This window comes from Amblyomma americanum, chromosome 2, assembly GCF_052857255.1.
Source record: "Amblyomma americanum isolate KBUSLIRL-KWMA chromosome 2, ASM5285725v1, whole genome shotgun sequence".
In the NCBI taxonomy this organism is placed as follows: Eukaryota; Metazoa; Arthropoda; class Arachnida; order Ixodida; family Ixodidae; genus Amblyomma; species Amblyomma americanum.
Window position 1 is genome coordinate 161,013,042 of NC_135498.1, and position 16,693 is coordinate 161,029,734.

Below are 16,693 nucleotides of genomic sequence, written 5' to 3' on the forward strand. Positions count from 1 at the left end.
TGACTCCCTGGACGCCACCCTCCCCTCCAGGCCCCCATCCCCTTCTCCATCGCCGATAGGGACACGCCAGCGGGCCCAGTACCTGAAGGAGCTCCCAGACCAGCTCTCAGGACCTAGGCGCCAGCCTAAGAAGCCTCGCGGCGCCAAGCCCCGGCCCAAGCACACGACGGCGCACACGCAGGAGCAGGTGAGCCCTTCTGCGGCAGACACCGCTCTTACCGCTTCCCCTGCAGGTTCCTCCAAAGAGATGCCTAGTCAGCCCCCTGGAGAGCCAGACAGCCTTGTGGACGTTGCTACCACAAGGACAACCCCTGCAGCCAGCGCCGAACACTCCAGCGCCCTGCAGTCCCTGCTGGTGGCGGCCACCCAGCAGCTCCACCTGCAGTCCTCCAGCGCACAACCACCGCGCAAGCCCAGCCTGAGGACTCTGCTTTCCTCCCCTGTCCAGAATGCGCAGGTAAGTAGGAAGACTGCCCCCTCCCCCTCCTGATGCAGGCAGCCAGGACCACCGACGCGAGGGAGGCTGGATCCTGGTCCAGCGCAAGGCCAGGTGCTCAGCGACTCGGAGACGCCCCCGTTATTCAACGGTCCTCTTCCAGCCACAGCAGAGGTCCCTCCGTGACGTGGTGAGGGAGGATTACAGCGCCTTCCTCTACTCCCTGCCTGGCGTCCTGGAGGTCAGGATCAACCGGCGGCGCAACATCATTGCTGCTGACGTCGCCTCGGAGGAGTCCCTGGCCGGTCTCATGGGCCTGAGGACACTCCTCAACACGCCGGTCAGGCCATTCGAGGCGCCCCGACCAGACGGCTGCCTCGGGACCATCTTCGGCGTGGATCCAGCGGTGTCGGAAAGGGAAATCACGGACACCATCGAGGCCTCCGTCGCCATCCAGAGCATCCGGCGCCGCGGCGACGCTTTAACCATTAGGTCCTGCGCTGCCCCGCCTGAACAGGTCCTTATCGCAGGGATGCCGTTCCGGGTTCGTCCCTTCAAGGAACGTCCGCTGCAGTGCTCCCAGTGCGGCGGCTTCAACCACGCGGTTGCCACCTGCACAAGACACCAGCGCTGCACCTTTTGCAGCGGCCCTCACCATCGCAGGTCCTGTACTGCACAGACCCCCAGGTGCCTTCACTGCGGAGGGCGTCACAGCGCAGTTGACCACACCTGCCGCCGCTGGAAGGAGCAGAGCCAGCTCACCACAGCCCTCCGGGGGACAGCCAACCCTGCCGCCCGCCGTGCGGTCATGGCCGAGGTCCGCCAGCAGCACCAGCCCTACCGGGAGCAAAGGTCCCCGGCAACCAGGACCACCGGCGGCATAACCTACGCGATGGCTCTGCGCTCACAAAGGTCCAGGCCCTCCCGCCCTGCTGCCCAGGCCCGAGCCCCTGCACCGGACGCACAGCCGACGGTGACCGCTGCCCTGCGGATGGCTGTCCAGTCCCTCCTGCCACAGCTCCCCCCTAACTCAGGGGCTCGCCGGCTGTGTGAGGCAGCTCTCGCTGGAGCGAGCCCATCTAGCTACAGACATGGCCAGGCGTAAAGGTCTCGGAGCACGGCCGCACGTTCTGCAGTGGAACGTGAACTCCCTGCGTGCGCGCCACGCCGAGCTCAGGGACCTCCTATTGCAGGGCACATTAAACCCTGATGTGCATGCCTTACAGGAGACCCGCGTTCCAGTCGATGCCGCCCGCCTCCCTGGGTACACGGGCTATGCAGGCTGCTCCAGCTGCGCACTGCAGACCTGCCGTGCGACCCCCTCCCTGGAGAGCTCCCACCCGCAGAAGCCCCGTGCTGCCAATCTACGTGCGGAGCAACCTGCCCCACACCGTCCTGGACGTGGCCCTCCCCAGGACATGAGCCCGATGGAAGCCTCCGCCATCCGCGTCCGCCTTGGTGGCAAGGACACATCGGTGGCCTCTCGGTCTACGTTCCCCCTAGCGTTCCCTGGGACCTTTCTTTAGTCTAACTGCGCTCTACTACCGCTTAGGCAAGGATGCCCTCATCTCTGTGGCGATTTTAATGCCCACCACAGAGACTGGGGCAGCCAGACGACCACCTCCCGCGACAGGAAGCTCCTGGACGCGGTCGCGGCTGCTGGCCTACACCTCCTGCGGCCTAAGGCGGCCACATTCATCCGCCCAGGCCACTCCACGGTCATCGACCTGGCCCTCCACTCGGAAGCCTGCCGATACTCTTGGAAGCGGGCAGCAGACTCTTTTGGATCGGACCATTTTTCCATCCACCTGAGCCCTGCCCCAACAACAGCGTCCAAAGGACAGGGAGTATCGCCTCTTTAAGTGGCCCCCAATTCAGGGAGCTCACTAAAGAAATCCAATTCGCAGGTGACTTCCTGGATTGCCTGAAGTCCTGCGCCCAGGTGGCCACGATGTCGGTGTCGTGTCATGCGTAGGCCCCTTTCCCCGACCTCCGCCTCCTGGGTCTCCGCGCTGCCAGGCGCCGTGCGGAACGCAGGGCGGAGAGGACGTGGTCTCCCGAGGACTGGAAGGCCTACCGCAGGATCGACGCCACCTGCCGCCGCCAGGCCAACCGACGGACAAGAGAGAGCTGGGCCGGCATCTACTGCTCACTCCAGTCTGCTCGGCAGTCCTCCAAGGCCTGGGGACTGTTCCGGTCCCTCTTGCAGGTGGCCACCAGCCGCCACCCTGTCCTGGGCGCAGCCATCACCAGGGGGGTCTCCTACCTTGCCATGGCTGAGCAGCTGGCCGACCACTTTTCTGCCAGCCTCACGGTTTCCGTCCCTCCTCTGGTCCCCCTGGCCCAGCCCCCTCCCGGACGACCCCCTCTTCCGGCAGGCGTAACCAGTTCCGTTGCAGCCCTGTGTGAAGCTCCCATCACTCCTCATGAGCTCCACCGAGCCCTCCACCGCTCCAAGCAGCGGAGCGCTCCTGGGGCAGATGGGCTCACTTTGCAGATGCTGCGGAACATGGGCGCCCCAGAGCAGGCCCCCCTCCTGGAGGCCTTCAACATCATCTGGGACAGCGGCATCCTCCCGGAGAGCTGGTCCACGGCAATCGTGGTCCCGATCCGGAAGGCCAGGAAACCCCTCAGGGCTCTTTCCTCCTACCGACCTGTGTCGCTTACTTCAGCAGCCTGCAAGTCAATGGAGTTCGTGGCCCTGCAACGCCTCTCCTGGATAGCCAGGGCCAGCGACTTCCTCTCCGAGTGCCAGACGGGCTTCCGCAGGCACCGCTGCACAGCAGACTCCATTGTCGACGTGGTCTCCTGCCTGGAGGAGGCCAAGCAGCAGGGAGAGGTCGCCCTCCTGGTCCTCCTGGACGTCCAGGCAGCCTACGACAGCCTGCCCCACTCCACGATCGAGCAGGCTCTAGACGATCTTGGAGTGACCGGGCGGTTGTGCCATTTCGTAACCGCCTTTCTTTCCAACCGGTCCATGCAGGTTCGGGTCGGCGGCACCCTGAGCTCTCCTCGCCCCATCACCGCCGGGGTTCCGCAGGGCTCAGTCCTCAGCCCCTTCCTTTCCAACCTGGTCAGGGCCGGCCTCCCGAACGCCATCCAGCAGGATCGCCTCCGAGTCTTCTGCTCTCTTTACGCAGATGACATCGCCCTCTGGGTCCGCGCCCCCCGCAGGCACATCATCTCTGCAAGGCGGGCCCTCCAGCGGGCCCTCGACGCGGTCAAGTCCTTCTTGACTTCCAAGGGCCTAGTGCTCTCCGCCACAAAGTCGGAGGCCCTTCTCGTCCACCCACGAGGTGCACGAGCCACGGCCGAGATCCGCACCTTGCAGATCGTCGGCACCAACCTGCCCTGGAGACAGCAAGTGAGGTACCTTGGGCTTACCATTGACCATCGCCTCACTTGGATCCCGGCAGAAAAGCCCCTCCTGCTCCACCTGGACCGCGTCGGCCGAACGGCCTAGCGCCTCCTGGCACGCGGGAATGGCTGCTCTGCCACCTGGGCCATCCGGCTGTTCGAGGCTGCTGGGACTTCGGCAGTCCTCTACGCCCTTCCCCTGGTGACCCTCAAGGCCACCCGGCTCAACCGCCTCGAGATCGCTCGGCGGAAATGGATCTGCCGTCTCTTGGGAGTCCCACGGAGCTCCCAGACCCCCGGCAACCCTTGCCGAAGCGGGGGTGCTCCCACTAAACCTTCTGTTATTGCAGAGAGGCCTCACACACACGGACCGGCTCCACCATGTACCTGACGGTGAAGCTCTCTGTGCACGTCTCTTGGGGCGCCCCCACTCCAGGATGGGCATACTCGCCGGTGCTTACCTGGAGTCCCTGGGCCGACCCCAACAGCCATTTGGCCCTCGCCCCGCTCCCTACGCGTCCTCCTCTGCAGGGCTCCCTGGACTTTGGAGGCATGTCCAAGCGCCGCACACCGGCTGCAGCCATCAAGCAGGCTGCTGCTGCCTTTCTGGAGGAGTGCGGAGGCTCCACTCTCCTCTTTACCGATGGGTCGGTGCTGCCGGCCGCAGGCCGCGCGGCTGTGGCTCTCGTGGCCCCGCAGTTGGGCGTCACCAAGTCTTGCAGGCTCTCCTTCCCAGGCAGTTCGACAGCTGCCGAGCTGGCAGGACTACACCTGGCGGCTGACCTCATGGCAGCCCTCCCACCTGGCCCTGTGGCAGTCCTCTGCAACTCCCAGCCAGCCCTTCAGCTGCTGACCAGGCCTCACGATACCGTGGCCACCATTTCTCAGCTCAGGGCCCGTCTGCACGCCCTGGAGGATGCGGGCCACCGGATCACGCTGCATTGGGTGCCGGGCCACTCCGGCATTGAGGGGCAACGACTTGGCTGATGCTTCGGCCAAGTCAGCTCACGCCGACGGGTCCCCGGTATCTTTAGCAGTGACCCAGCACGATTTTGCCCGCTCTCTCCTGTTGCAGGTGGTGCGGACCCTTCACCCGGACTGGAGAATAGCGGCCCGAAAGCCCTTCCGCCGGCTCTCGGACCAGCTGCCCCGGCGGGACCGTTCCCTCCTTCTGTGTCTCTATATCGGATGCACGTGGACGCCTTCCAGGCTACACGTCCATGGCCAGGCCTCCTCCCCTGCCTGCCCTTCTTGCGGTGACACGGGCACTCTCGGTCACCTTCTGTTGGCGTGCCCGACCCACGACCTCCCCAGGCAACGCCTGGAGTCGGGCTACCGGGCACTTGGTCTCCCAACCACCACGGAGGATGACCTCCTGTTCCCAGTCCACAACCAGCTCCAAGCGCACCGGGTCCTCCTCTTCTTTCTTGGGGAGTCTGGCCTGAGCCTCCTACTCTAGTCTGTCGCCCCGTCTAGCACGAGGCGATGGCTACAAGAGGACCGCGGCTCCTTCCCCGGCCTGGTGCTTGCACACTATCCCAGTGCACCAGGTCTCTCCCCCTCCCCCCCGCCGGTGCTTGCACACACTCCCAGTGCACTGTGGTTTCCTTTCCCAGGTGGGAGCTGGAGTTGCTGCTGCGGCGACGTTATGGCGGGACCAAAAGATCCCCCCGACGGACCCCAGGCCACGGCTTCCCCCGGACACGACGGCACCCACCTTCCCCCTCCCCTCCCCCCATACATCCCCCTAACCCCTACCCCTGGTCCCCAAGAGTGATGCCCTAAGGGCCAACATTACGTCGGGACCAGTACCCCCCTCCCCAGAATATACCATAGCACCTACAACAACAACTTATTTTAACTAGCGTCATGAGCAGGCACCCTCGCCAGCCGCTGCGCCGAAGCCTGTTTCGATGCTAGCGTAGGTGGCGCTATTCGCGGTTGGCGAGTTATACCGCATTTACACAGGCGACCTTAACCACAGTTAAGGTAACTACGGTTCCCCGTAACTATGGTTAGCCGCGCTCACACGGCAGACGAAACTGCAGTTACGCCACCTAACCACAATTACCCAAACCGAGCTTGCTGACCACCGTTTGCTACCTTGACCGACAAGATGGCGGCGCCCGTGGCAGCAGCAACATCGAACGACTCGTCCTCCCAGAGTCGTGTCATCTGGCTTGATTCAACAACCGCGACCCTGATACGGCCCTGATACACATCCGACACGGATCTGACACGGTAACACGCGCAACGCTTGTATATATGCTGTGATTGTAACGGAACTGAATGCCGGGCTGCCGCCGGGACAAGGCCCATACACCAGCAAACAAGTGAAGCTGAAAATGGAAAACCTCAACAAGAAATACGGTAAGTGCGACCTTTACCGAACGATGCTCGTGCCATCGGGTTCTTGGCACTGTTTTCATAGTGCAGCTGAACTGCTTAAGTCAGCCACGCATGTGCGACAGTAGCATGTGTTGTCGCTGGAGCAACGCGTCGATTCTCTTCGCCGTCGGCGCACAGTTCTGGAGTGTCGAAGATGATCTTGAGAATGCATTGTTGAGGTAGTAAGGACTCGTGAGTAATGTCCTCTGGCAGGAGCAGCATACGCAGCACTTAGAATCTCCGCTCGTGCACGCGTGCACGGCGCTGCATGCAAACTTCGTCTTCCTCGTTACACACGTGTTGTTCGTCGTTTTTATTTGCAAATTGCGAGCTGCAGCGCTGACAGCATTGCTGTACGTGTCGCTATTTCTGGCCACCAGCTAGAGCAACAATGTAGTTAATTAAATTTCTGGATTTATTTCATAGTTCTTTACCAGGCTTCACTGTGTACTACCAGCATTTGTGAAGTAGTATACACAGTGCAGCCTGGGAAAGATATATGAAAGAAATAAATCTAGAAATTAACCAAGTAAGATATTGCTAGAATGACAATAGTTGAACCATAATGCACAGTCGTGGCTTCAATTGCAAAGCAGCAACTAGCAGGATGTAATTTAGCCACATTGCAAATGTAAATTGCATGCATTAATTTCAGCAGTACCTGTGCATATGCATTAGACACTTATCTATGAAATTTTATTCTTGCATTGAGAATGTGTACAGTGAAGCTTAATCCACTGAGAGAAATGCTGTGATCACAACCTTCAAATGTTTTTTTAGCAACACATTTAATAGCTCACATCATTTTTATTTGTCCAGGCAGCTGAGATGGACAGGCACTTCAACTGGGTTGCCTGGTGTCTCATGGATTTTCTACTGGCAGCTCCAGTTTCCTCGGCTGCCTTCCCATCAACGATGATGTGCGAGTTGAAGAAAGTTTTGAGGTAATTTGTGATTTATACCATTGTGTGTAATCTGTCATTCAGATCACTTCAGAATTCTATTGCTGCTCATTTCTCAGTGCGGAACTTATACTCATTATAAAATGCTGGCCAACAATAGGTAATAAAGAACAGACTCGAGCACTTGTGCAAACCACTCCCACAAACATGGGCACTGGCTTCTACGTCTACATTTTTGCCTTGTGCTGTTGTTCTTTGTCATGAAACGTGAACCAACTAGCCAAGCAACTCCTACTGCTCGTCCATAAATCCTTGTTTTTTTCTAGCAATTCTACATATCGGCAGTTAGCTGGTTGTCTCCCCATATACTTAAGTTTACCATGCCAGAGAAAAGACCGCTTTGTTGTACGGGGAGTTCAATGTGCATTGCTTGTTTAGGTTACGTCCTTTTTATTTCGGGTGGGAATCATGTCAAAAGCCACACACTGCGGATGGATATGACTTAAGTCTCTAGCACGGTGGAAGAACAAGCAAGGTGGCCGGACGAAGGCTGCGCAGGCGGGAAAAAGTTGTGCATACATCGCGCTGTCCTCGACAGATGGCGCTACACGCAAAGGGGCCTCAGTTTTCAAACGTAGGCTCTAAATGAAAGCAGACACGGACGCGAAAAAAATTGATAATTACGCGCGTATTCAGTACCCAATTTGCAATAGACAAGAATGTTGGGTAAAGCTGAGGCTGAAAGTTGTTTGCAATGAATAATGCTTAAGCTCCGCGAGTTTCGCCATGCCTTGCACCTTGCAGCGTTCGCGCTCGTACGACGCGAGTCGAGCGCAATGTCTCTTGACATTATTTACCGCAGCCTATGCCGTCGCAGCAATATGCGCAAATAACAGCGGACGCGGTACCATAGCGCAACCTGCCTTAGTCAGACGAGAAGTCAAAACCGTGCACAATGCAAGAACAAGCACTGCGTCTACAGGTAAACCGCAGAGGCTTGCAGGTACACGATAAGGAGAAGGAAAATAATTTAATTCGCCTGGTTTTTTAAAAGGTCATGCATTTAGCCACATAAATTGAGGTCACATAAAGAAACATAAGCAGTGAAACCACGAAGGTGCTGTGCGGCTTGCTTTTTTGTTTGACATTACACGTACAGAACAGGCGGTGAATACAATTTTAGAACAAAAATTTTTGCTGCATGAACAAAAAGGGACACCACGGCACATTCCACGCACACCAAGGTATTCATGACTCCCGCAATTTAAACAGCGAAACAGGAGCCAAATTTTCACCTACTGAAGCTTGGACAGCTTACGCAGCCCCGGTGTCTTATTTTTCGCACCAGCTTTCTGGCGTTTGCAAAATTGGCTCATTCTCATGGCTACATAATTGTGTAGCACGGCTGCCATTACTTCCTCTTTATGGTCGGAACAGGGGAACTGAAACTCGTAGTTGTCAAGCATGTTGTCCAGCGTCAATTCGTAGGCATTTCTTAGAGCCGCATGTTTCTGAAATTCCATCTCAGTGGCATGGAGCAAGTGAAAAAGACTTCGGTTTGGGTGCATGAGGCCTCCTCTAGTTTTACACAGAACAAGGCTGCTTTCCGGCTGTTGATGAAGGGCACTTCCAATAATCCTTCACGGCACTTCGTGCACGTTGTACTCTTCAAGCACTTGCGGCATATAAAGCCAGCTAAATAATAAATTATACAGTCGGCAGCTTCCGGTACTTCATGCAACTTGTCGAACACATGGTCAACCTCCGCTTCAACAGCAACCAGGCCATCTAGCTTCTTTTTCAGCAGCTTAACGTGTCCTTCAGACTTGGCATTATCATCAAAAGCAAGTTTCAAGTCATTCAACGTTAGCACAGGTACACCGTGCTCAGATTCCACATTGTTGACTTGACAATTCCCGAATTTAGGAGGCTTAATGATACTATAGACTGATAGCATATTGTATAGTTGCAGAAACGTGGGCATAGACGGGTGGTCATTTTGACCTCCAGCTTGCCAGATAACACCGAAGAAGCGTTCGATCACATCTTGGTTAAATTTTCTGGTTAAGACGTATTTGAAACCGCACTACTTCAACAGGTACCTTGATAGTTCCTATGCGGGCAAAATAGTCACGCGAAGACCTTCAGCGGTTTGATCGGTGAGGAAACTTGCCCAAGATATCTTTCCTGATACCACTTCTTTTTCCCAGTCATTTAGCCAATAGAGCGACGAAGCGAGGACTCTTAAATCTTTGCTTCCAACGGTGACGCCCTCCTTTGTATGAGTTCGATTCAGGGCTTCGATTCAGTTCGATTGTTAAGCCTCAGCGGGAATTTCACCGTTGCCTTCACATTTTCGAGTCCTTTTGTGCCTCTCTGTGAATAGAATTCGAATCCTTTGGCTACACTCATGCTGAACAGTTGAGTGGCCAGCTTCACCTGCATTTTTTCGGTCGTTGAAGGATTGATGTGGGAAAAAGTTAATTTAGGCCACGGCGCAAGTTCCCTGGCTGCTTTGAATCTTCTACAAAGAGCCTATCAAAATGTGCCCATTGAACTCGATCCCCGTTCCAAACGCATTTCATGAGATGGGGCTCGTCCGAAAACACATACACATTACGGTTTTCATCAGCAGGATGCGTGAAGTAGTTCCTAGTACTTTTCAGTGCTCCACTCACACCGAACTCTTTACACATTGAACGATTTGTACTAGCGCCATCGCAGACGACTGCGTCGACTATGGCCCCCGCTTCTTCAAGCAAAAATATCGCTTTTAAGACGAGCTGTGCAAGTATGGCTCCTTTTGTTGGGCCCTTGCTTGCAAACACTGCGACTGGCTGAGAATACTTGTCACCAAACGGGCGAAACATAAATACAAGTGCATGGTCTGCAAGGTCGTCGTGAGCCTGTGATGAATTGCCATAATTGACGAAGCCACTATATGTCATAGACTTTGAATGTACTCGTATTTCTTTTCTAACGTGCATTTCGTCAAAAACAAGAATCCCACGGCGCTGGAAGTTATCCTTAGCGGCCATCTTTTTCTTCAGTGCCGTGAAAAACCGCGTGTAAAAATCGCACTTGAATCTTACCATGCTTAACTACCTGCGCACTGTCGTTACGCATGGAAGAGGGAGCACATCATTGTCTCAGAGAAAGCAATATGCAGATAGGCTGCGTATATGTAAAAGCAAACACATTAGAAGCCACTGTTCCGTGTAGCGGCGGCTTTTCTTGTTAGCTAGCTTAGCTGCTGCTACGCACTCTTTCACTACCGTCAGCTGAGCACTAGGAATGTTAGTTTTGAAGAGCTTGTGCTCCAGTTCTTCTGACATTTTTGCATGTTGAGGCGAGCTTCCGCAAGTTCCGCTGACAGTTTCTTCACTCTGTTGATGGCACGATTCTTCGCTCTTTTCAGAGCATAATTTGCTCAACGCAAGACCGCAACTTTGTCCTTGCTTTGGTATGAAGGCAAGAGATGCACAGCAGCAGGCTGATGCCTGCGCTTTCTTTCTTCTGTTCTTTTCTGGTGCATCCGCAGGACGTTTGAAAGACCTGCACATTTGTGACATGCTGAAGAGTTTGAGTGAACAACTATAGAGCATCCTCTATGGCGCCACTTCTGATTAATATCTAGGTATGCACACTTTGTTTCAGCATGCGGGTACTCCAAAACATTAGGTCCACCAGCGCAGAGTTTTGTGTTGTCCACATGCTCTGAGAGAGCTTTTACATCATCTACAGTTGATAAAGTTCCTTCATATCCAAGATGTGCCATAGAAACTGGCCTGCCCATCATGGCAATTTTCGCCAGCATATCTTCCTGAATTTCAACAGTTTTAGTGGTTACCAAAGAAGGTGCAGGGCTTTGTGTCGGCGGGAATGCATCTGATAGCAAAACCCCGACAGGTGTTTGGGTGCGCGCCAGCTGGGAGAAGATGACGCTTCGTACTTCTCCCACGTCAAGCAGATGATACCCCCAAGAACTCAATGGAAGAAATGACCGTGGCAGGTCGGCGAATAAGCTTGCGAAAGTGGCGCATGTAGTTTCCAGTGATGAGTACGGACCAACAGGCTGAGGCATTACTGCAGAAGTTTGGCTTTCCATCACATTCATGTCGTTGTCGAATGCATTCGCGGATGTTTGGCACGGGCTTGAGGCCCCTTCCTGGTTACAGTCAGTTGATGATGCGACTTGTTTTTTCGACGAAGGCAAAGCTTGTCTTTCCGCGGGCCGCTTTCTTGTTTTCAGTGATTTCGATAGGTACAGCGGGCAACCGAGAAATATTGTTGGCACAGCATTACTCGCCAATGAAGCCTTTCATGGAACACTCACCAGGACATGTCCTTTGTACTGCTGTGTCCATGCCCCGGTCACGAGGTGGGGCTCGAGGTGCTTTTCACACACGTGGTCGTTCGCTTGAAGGCAGCGATCCTTCCTTGGGATAGCTTGACGCCAAAGATTCAAGCGCTCTTCATCTTTCGGCACGGAAAAGAGGGACAGTTTTTCGGTACAGCCTTTATATCTTGTCGTGCAATGTGGAACGAAACACTTCTTGTCCATTGTGCTCACAATTGCATGATTGTCGAGAAAGCAACGTCCACAAAACTGAAGCAAGATACGTGCCCAGACGCGCTTTGACCGGCGCAGGCGGCGCTAGCCAAGGCCCTCTAAAGCCCCTTGATAATAAGTACCGCCATTCATTGAACTTTGCCGCCGCCGCGGGACCTCCTCGCCCCTTTCGCCCCCATTCCCTGAGGGCCGGCTCTCCGCCCGATTTCCTGCGCGACGATTGGTCTCCCTGCCGTCGCCCTTGGAAACGCGCGGGTCCGGCGTTTTGCTTGTTTTTGTCTTTTTCTTTCGCGCCATTTTTCTCCTAGGCTCGGCGAGCGAATATTACGCGCTGTGCTTTTCTTGCAACGTGCAAACGCTATGCCGTGCTGTTGCACGTACAGCTGCAGCAAGCGGCCTGAGGATGGTTATGCGGTGTTCATGATACCTCAAGGCAAGCGTGACAACTTGCGCAAGAAGCAGTGGCTTCACAATATTGGCCGAAAGAACTTTATTCCTACAAAGAACAGCGTTGTTTGCGAGTTAAGGCGCCTTTCTCACTGTCCGTAATAACGCGTCACCTGACGCTGCGTTTTCTATTCTCCCTGCTTGCTCCTTCATATTTTTGCTGCGGCAACTTATAGAGGTTGTCCTCTGCAGCATGCTTAATATTCTGCGAGGCTCCATCATTTTATACGCTGTAGACTTCTGTACAGTCAGAAGTACGGCACTATAGTCTGCTTTCTGCTGTCAATGATATGCGGGAAGGTACAGCATCTCGATTGCATTTGTCGCGATTTTGCTAGGATCCCTCGCCTCCTTTACTAAAAATCGAAATTGTGGCTTGTAGAAGAGCTAGTCTTTCGAGCTTATACTAGTGTTCGTCGGTTACTTAAGAACAATGAATGCTGGCCCTGAAAAAAACTCATTGGCAAGTAAACCCGCGGTATTGCGGGTAATGAGCGCTAGATAGTTCGTACATTTTTATTTTCTATTCTTGAATGTGTCTTGCCATGCCTCTACGCATGAGGGGGTTAACACGTTTGGCTTGGTTTTATCAGGGATACGGCCAATGTGCAGGGGGTGTTCACATGGTCACACACGCTTCACCTTGATTGTGACGACTAGGCGCTGGCCGAGAACCTTCGCTTTGAAAGCTGGAGCTCTAAAAGCGCTATTCCGCGTTTTCTTTTTCTGCGGGAAAACTTTTCCAGTCGATGTAAAATCAGACGGAATCATTGCATTAATTTGCTGTATTTGCGAAACTTAAACACTCAGTAATGATTATGGTTATGACTCAAAAACGGGAACATTTTGCGAGCAACAATTCTTAGCACTGTAGCATATTACTTATATCAATTGTATGCAAGAAGATTTTTTTTCCATCTTGTCTGAGTGGTTCACTCATCGCCCTATGTTCTAGCTACATTTCACTGAAGGCCAGTTTGAGCCACGAATATTACACGAACTTGGGAAAAAAAAGCTGAGGCCCAACGCAGTTCCGACAATTTTCTCTCACCGACCTCTCCCGAAGCAAAGGAAGCCTCCTCGACAGAGACATGAACCTCCCGATGACAGTAGTAAGTTATTTATGTGGCTTGCTGTTTTCCGACCTCCATTTATGAGAAAACAAGAAAGTATAAAAAATTAAAGTAAATGTATAGATGACTCGTTAGATGTTATGAGATAATAGAGATAAGACTGACAACGTAACTCAACGAAAATTAAGGTGTATCAGTAAGTCACGTGACGGCATCAGATTATATAGTGATGATTATGAATAGTGATAGCTAATGATGGTGACAGTTACGGATGTTAGTAGTAAATGATAATAATAGGTCCGGAGAATGAGGTGATAGTGTTCGTTACGGATAGTGACAGTTATGATAGATCACTTGACGGCATTACGGTAGATAGTGATAGATACGGATAGCGATAGTTAATGATGTGGCAGTTACGCTTTCGCATTTCCGCGCGTTGAAGACTTCAGTGCACCCTGTAATTTTTTTTATTGTCGTGTTCAATGAAATTACTCTTTACACAGCGCATGAGGCCACCGCGTGCTTGCCCCAGCACTGCAGTGCGTCTGCAATAGGGCCCGCCACTTCTCCCACTTTACCCTCCTGTAAGCCTCTGTCTCTTTAAGCACACACGAAGTCAGTGAGTGGCCGCGTACTCATACAGCTATTTAATTTCTCCATCAGCACCATCTCAAGACTGCCGTGACGAACCTGGTGCGAGCCACGAACCAGCTTTGATCAATGGTAAATTACACATTTTATTTAGTTGTTGAATTTAATGACATTGCGATCTTTTACACAGCGCATGAGGCCACCGCGTGCTTGCCCCAGCACTGCAGTGCGTCGGCAATAGGGCCCGCCACTTCTCCCACTTTACCCTCCTGTAAGCTGCTGTCTCTTTAAGCACACACGAAGTCAGTGAGTGGCCGCGTACTCATACAGCTATTTAATTTCTCCATCAGCACCATCTCAAGACTGCCGTGACGAACCTGGTGCGAGCCACGAACCAGCTTTGATCAATGGTAAATTACACATTTTATTTAGTTGTTGAATTTAATGACATTGCGATCTTTTACACAGCGCATGAGGCCACCGCGTGCTTGCCCCAGCACTGCAGTGCGTCGGCAATAGGGCCCGCCACTTCTCCCACTTTACCCTCCTGTAAGCTGCTGTCTCTTTAAGCACACACGAAGTCAGTGAGTGGCCGCGTACTCATACAGCTATTTAATTTCTCCATCAGCACCATCTCAAGACTGCCGTGACGAACCTGGTGCGAGCCACGAACCAGCTTTGATCAATGGTAAATTACACATTTTATTTAGTTGTTGAATTTAATGACATTGCGATCTTTTACACAGCGCATGAGGCCACCGCGTGCTTGCCCCAGCACTGCAGTGCGTCGGCAATAGGGCCCGCCACTTCTCCCACTTTACCCTCCTGTAAGCTGCTGTCTCTTTAAGCACACACGAAGTCAGTGAGTGGCCGCGTACTCATACAGCTATTTAATTTCTCCATCAGCACCATCTCAAGACTGCCGTGACAAACCTGGTGCGAGCCACGAACCAGCTTTGATCAATGGTAAATTACACATTTTATTTAGTTGTTGAATTTAATGACATTGCGATCTTTTACACAGCGCATGAGGCCACCGCGTGCTTGCCCCAGCACTGCAGTGCGTCTGCAATAGGGCCCGCCACTTCTCCCACTTTACCCTCCTGTAAGCTGCTGTCTCTTTAAGCACACACGAAGTCAGTGAGTGGCCGCGTACTCATACAGCTATTTAATTTCTCCATCAGCACCATCTCAAGACTGCCGTGATGAACCTGGTGCGAGCCACGAACCAGCTTTGATCAATGGTAAATTACACATTTTATTTAGTTGTTGAATTTAATGACATTGCGATCTTTTACACAGCGCATGAGGCCACCGCGTGCTTGCCCCAGCACTGCAGTGCGTCGGCAATAGGGCCCGCCACTTCTCCCACTTTACCCTCCTGTAAGCTGCTGTCTCTTTAAGCACACACGAAGTCAGTGAGTGGCCGCGTACTCATACAGCTATTTAATTTCTCCATCAGCACCATCTCAAGACTGCCGTGACGAACCTGGTGCGAGCCACGAACCAGCTTTGATCAATGGTAAATTACACATTTTATTTAGTTGTTGAATTTAATGACATTGCGATCTTTTACACAGCGCATGAGGCCACCGCGTGCTTGCCCCAGCACTGCAGTGCGTCGGCAATAGGGCCCGCCACTTCTCCCACTTTACCCTCCTGTAAGCTGCTGTCTCTTTAAGCACACACGAAGTCAGTGAGTGGCCGCGTACTCATACAGCTATTTAATTTCTCCATCAGCACCATCTCAAGACTGCCGTGACGAACCTGGTGCGAGCCACGAACCAGCTTTGATCAATGGTAAATTACACATTTTATTTAGTTGTTGAATTTAATGACATTGCGATCTTTTACACAGCGCATGAGGCCACCGCGTGCTTGCCCCAGCACTGCAGTGCGTCGGCAATAGGGCCCGCCACTTCTCCCACTTTACCCTCCTGTAAGCTGCTGTCTCTTTAAGCACACACGAAGTCAGTGAGTGGCCGCGTACTCATACAGCTATTTAATTTCTCCATCAGCACCATCTCAAGACTGCCGTGACGAACCTGGTGCGAGCCACGAACCAGCTTTGATCAATGGTAAATTACACATTTTATTTAGTTGTTGAATTTAATGACATTGCGATCTTTTACACAGCGCATGAGGCCACCGCGTGCTTGCCCCAGCACTGCAGTGCGTCGGCAATAGGGCCCGCCACTTCTCCCACTTTACCCTCCTGTAAGCTGCTGTCTCTTTAAGCACACACGAAGTCAGTGAGTGGCCGCGTACTCATACGGCTATTTAATTTCTCCATCAGCACCACCTCAAGACTGCCCTGGCGAACCTGTTCCTAGCCCCGAAGCGGTTTTTCCCAATGGTAAATGACCCCTTTTATGCATTATGTTGCGGTAGCCAACGATACAGTGCTCTTTAACGCAGTTTCTGCTGCCACCAGACCTTTCTTTCATACTTAGTCAGAGAAAGGGAGCTTTCCGCGTCTGTTTGTAAACCCTGCACGCGATGTTTCTTGTTCTTCAGCGTACGCTTGACCTATAGACGTACATTGCAGATACTAAAATTTTTCTTTTTACAGCATCGCACCAGGCCCTCTTGGAACGCATAGCAGAATTGGAGCGCAATGAAGGGAGTCAAATAGGAGATTGCAAGCTGCAAGAAAAAGATACTTGAAGAGCGAGGCGCAAAGGGAACAGCTGAAGAAAAAGCTCAAACATCTTTTCAACGACGATCAGATGTCGTCACTGGAGTGGCTGTCAAATCAGGGATCGCGGTGGGAAGCTGACACACTTGTGAAGTCACTGAGGCTGCGGCTGGCATGTGGGACGCGGGGCTACAGTGTCCTAAGAGAATATGGTTACCCTTTGCCCTCAGAACGCACCCTGCAAAGGCACATCGAACATGCAAAGTTTCGACCCGGACTTCTTACTGA

General features: G+C 53.2%; 1 protein-coding gene and 1 long non-coding RNA gene across 2 annotated transcripts; both read left to right on the forward strand.

Annotated features, from left to right (window-relative positions):
- The first annotated feature begins 13,112 nt into the window (after nucleotides 1–13,112).
- LOC144119217 (uncharacterized) lies at nucleotides 13,113–14,038 on the forward strand. The gene is made up of 4 exons (XR_013312298.1): nucleotides 13,113–13,215; nucleotides 13,680–13,760; nucleotides 13,840–13,899; nucleotides 13,958–14,038. It is a non-coding gene; the product is annotated as an uncharacterized LOC144119217 (long non-coding RNA).
- Nucleotides 14,039–15,008: 970 nt separating this feature from the next.
- Nucleotides 15,009–16,434, forward strand: LOC144120178 (uncharacterized). Its single transcript, XM_077652600.1, has 9 exons — nucleotides 15,009–15,150; nucleotides 15,230–15,289; nucleotides 15,348–15,428; nucleotides 15,508–15,567; nucleotides 15,626–15,706; nucleotides 15,786–15,845; nucleotides 15,904–15,984; nucleotides 16,064–16,123; nucleotides 16,340–16,434. Exons 1-9 carry the CDS (start codon nucleotides 15,009–15,011, stop codon nucleotides 16,432–16,434), a joined length of 720 nt encoding a protein of 239 aa, XP_077508726.1.
- Nucleotides 16,435–16,693: the final 259 nt, after the last annotated feature.

What these genes read in the sequence shown, in the direction of transcription:
- LOC144120178 (XM_077652600.1), top strand. Translation starts at nt 15,009, where the DNA reads ATGGTAAATTACACATTTTATTTAGTTGTTGAATTTAATGACATTGCG. An exon ending in TTCTCCCACTTTACCCTCCT is followed by an intron (nt 15,707 to 15,785) that starts GTAAGCTGCTGT and finishes TTTCTCCATCAG; the next exon opens with CACCATCTCAAGACTGCCGT. An exon ending in CGAACCAGCTTTGATCAATG is followed by an intron (nt 15,846 to 15,903) that starts GTAAATTACACA and finishes TCTTTTACACAG; the next exon opens with CGCATGAGGCCACCGCGTGC.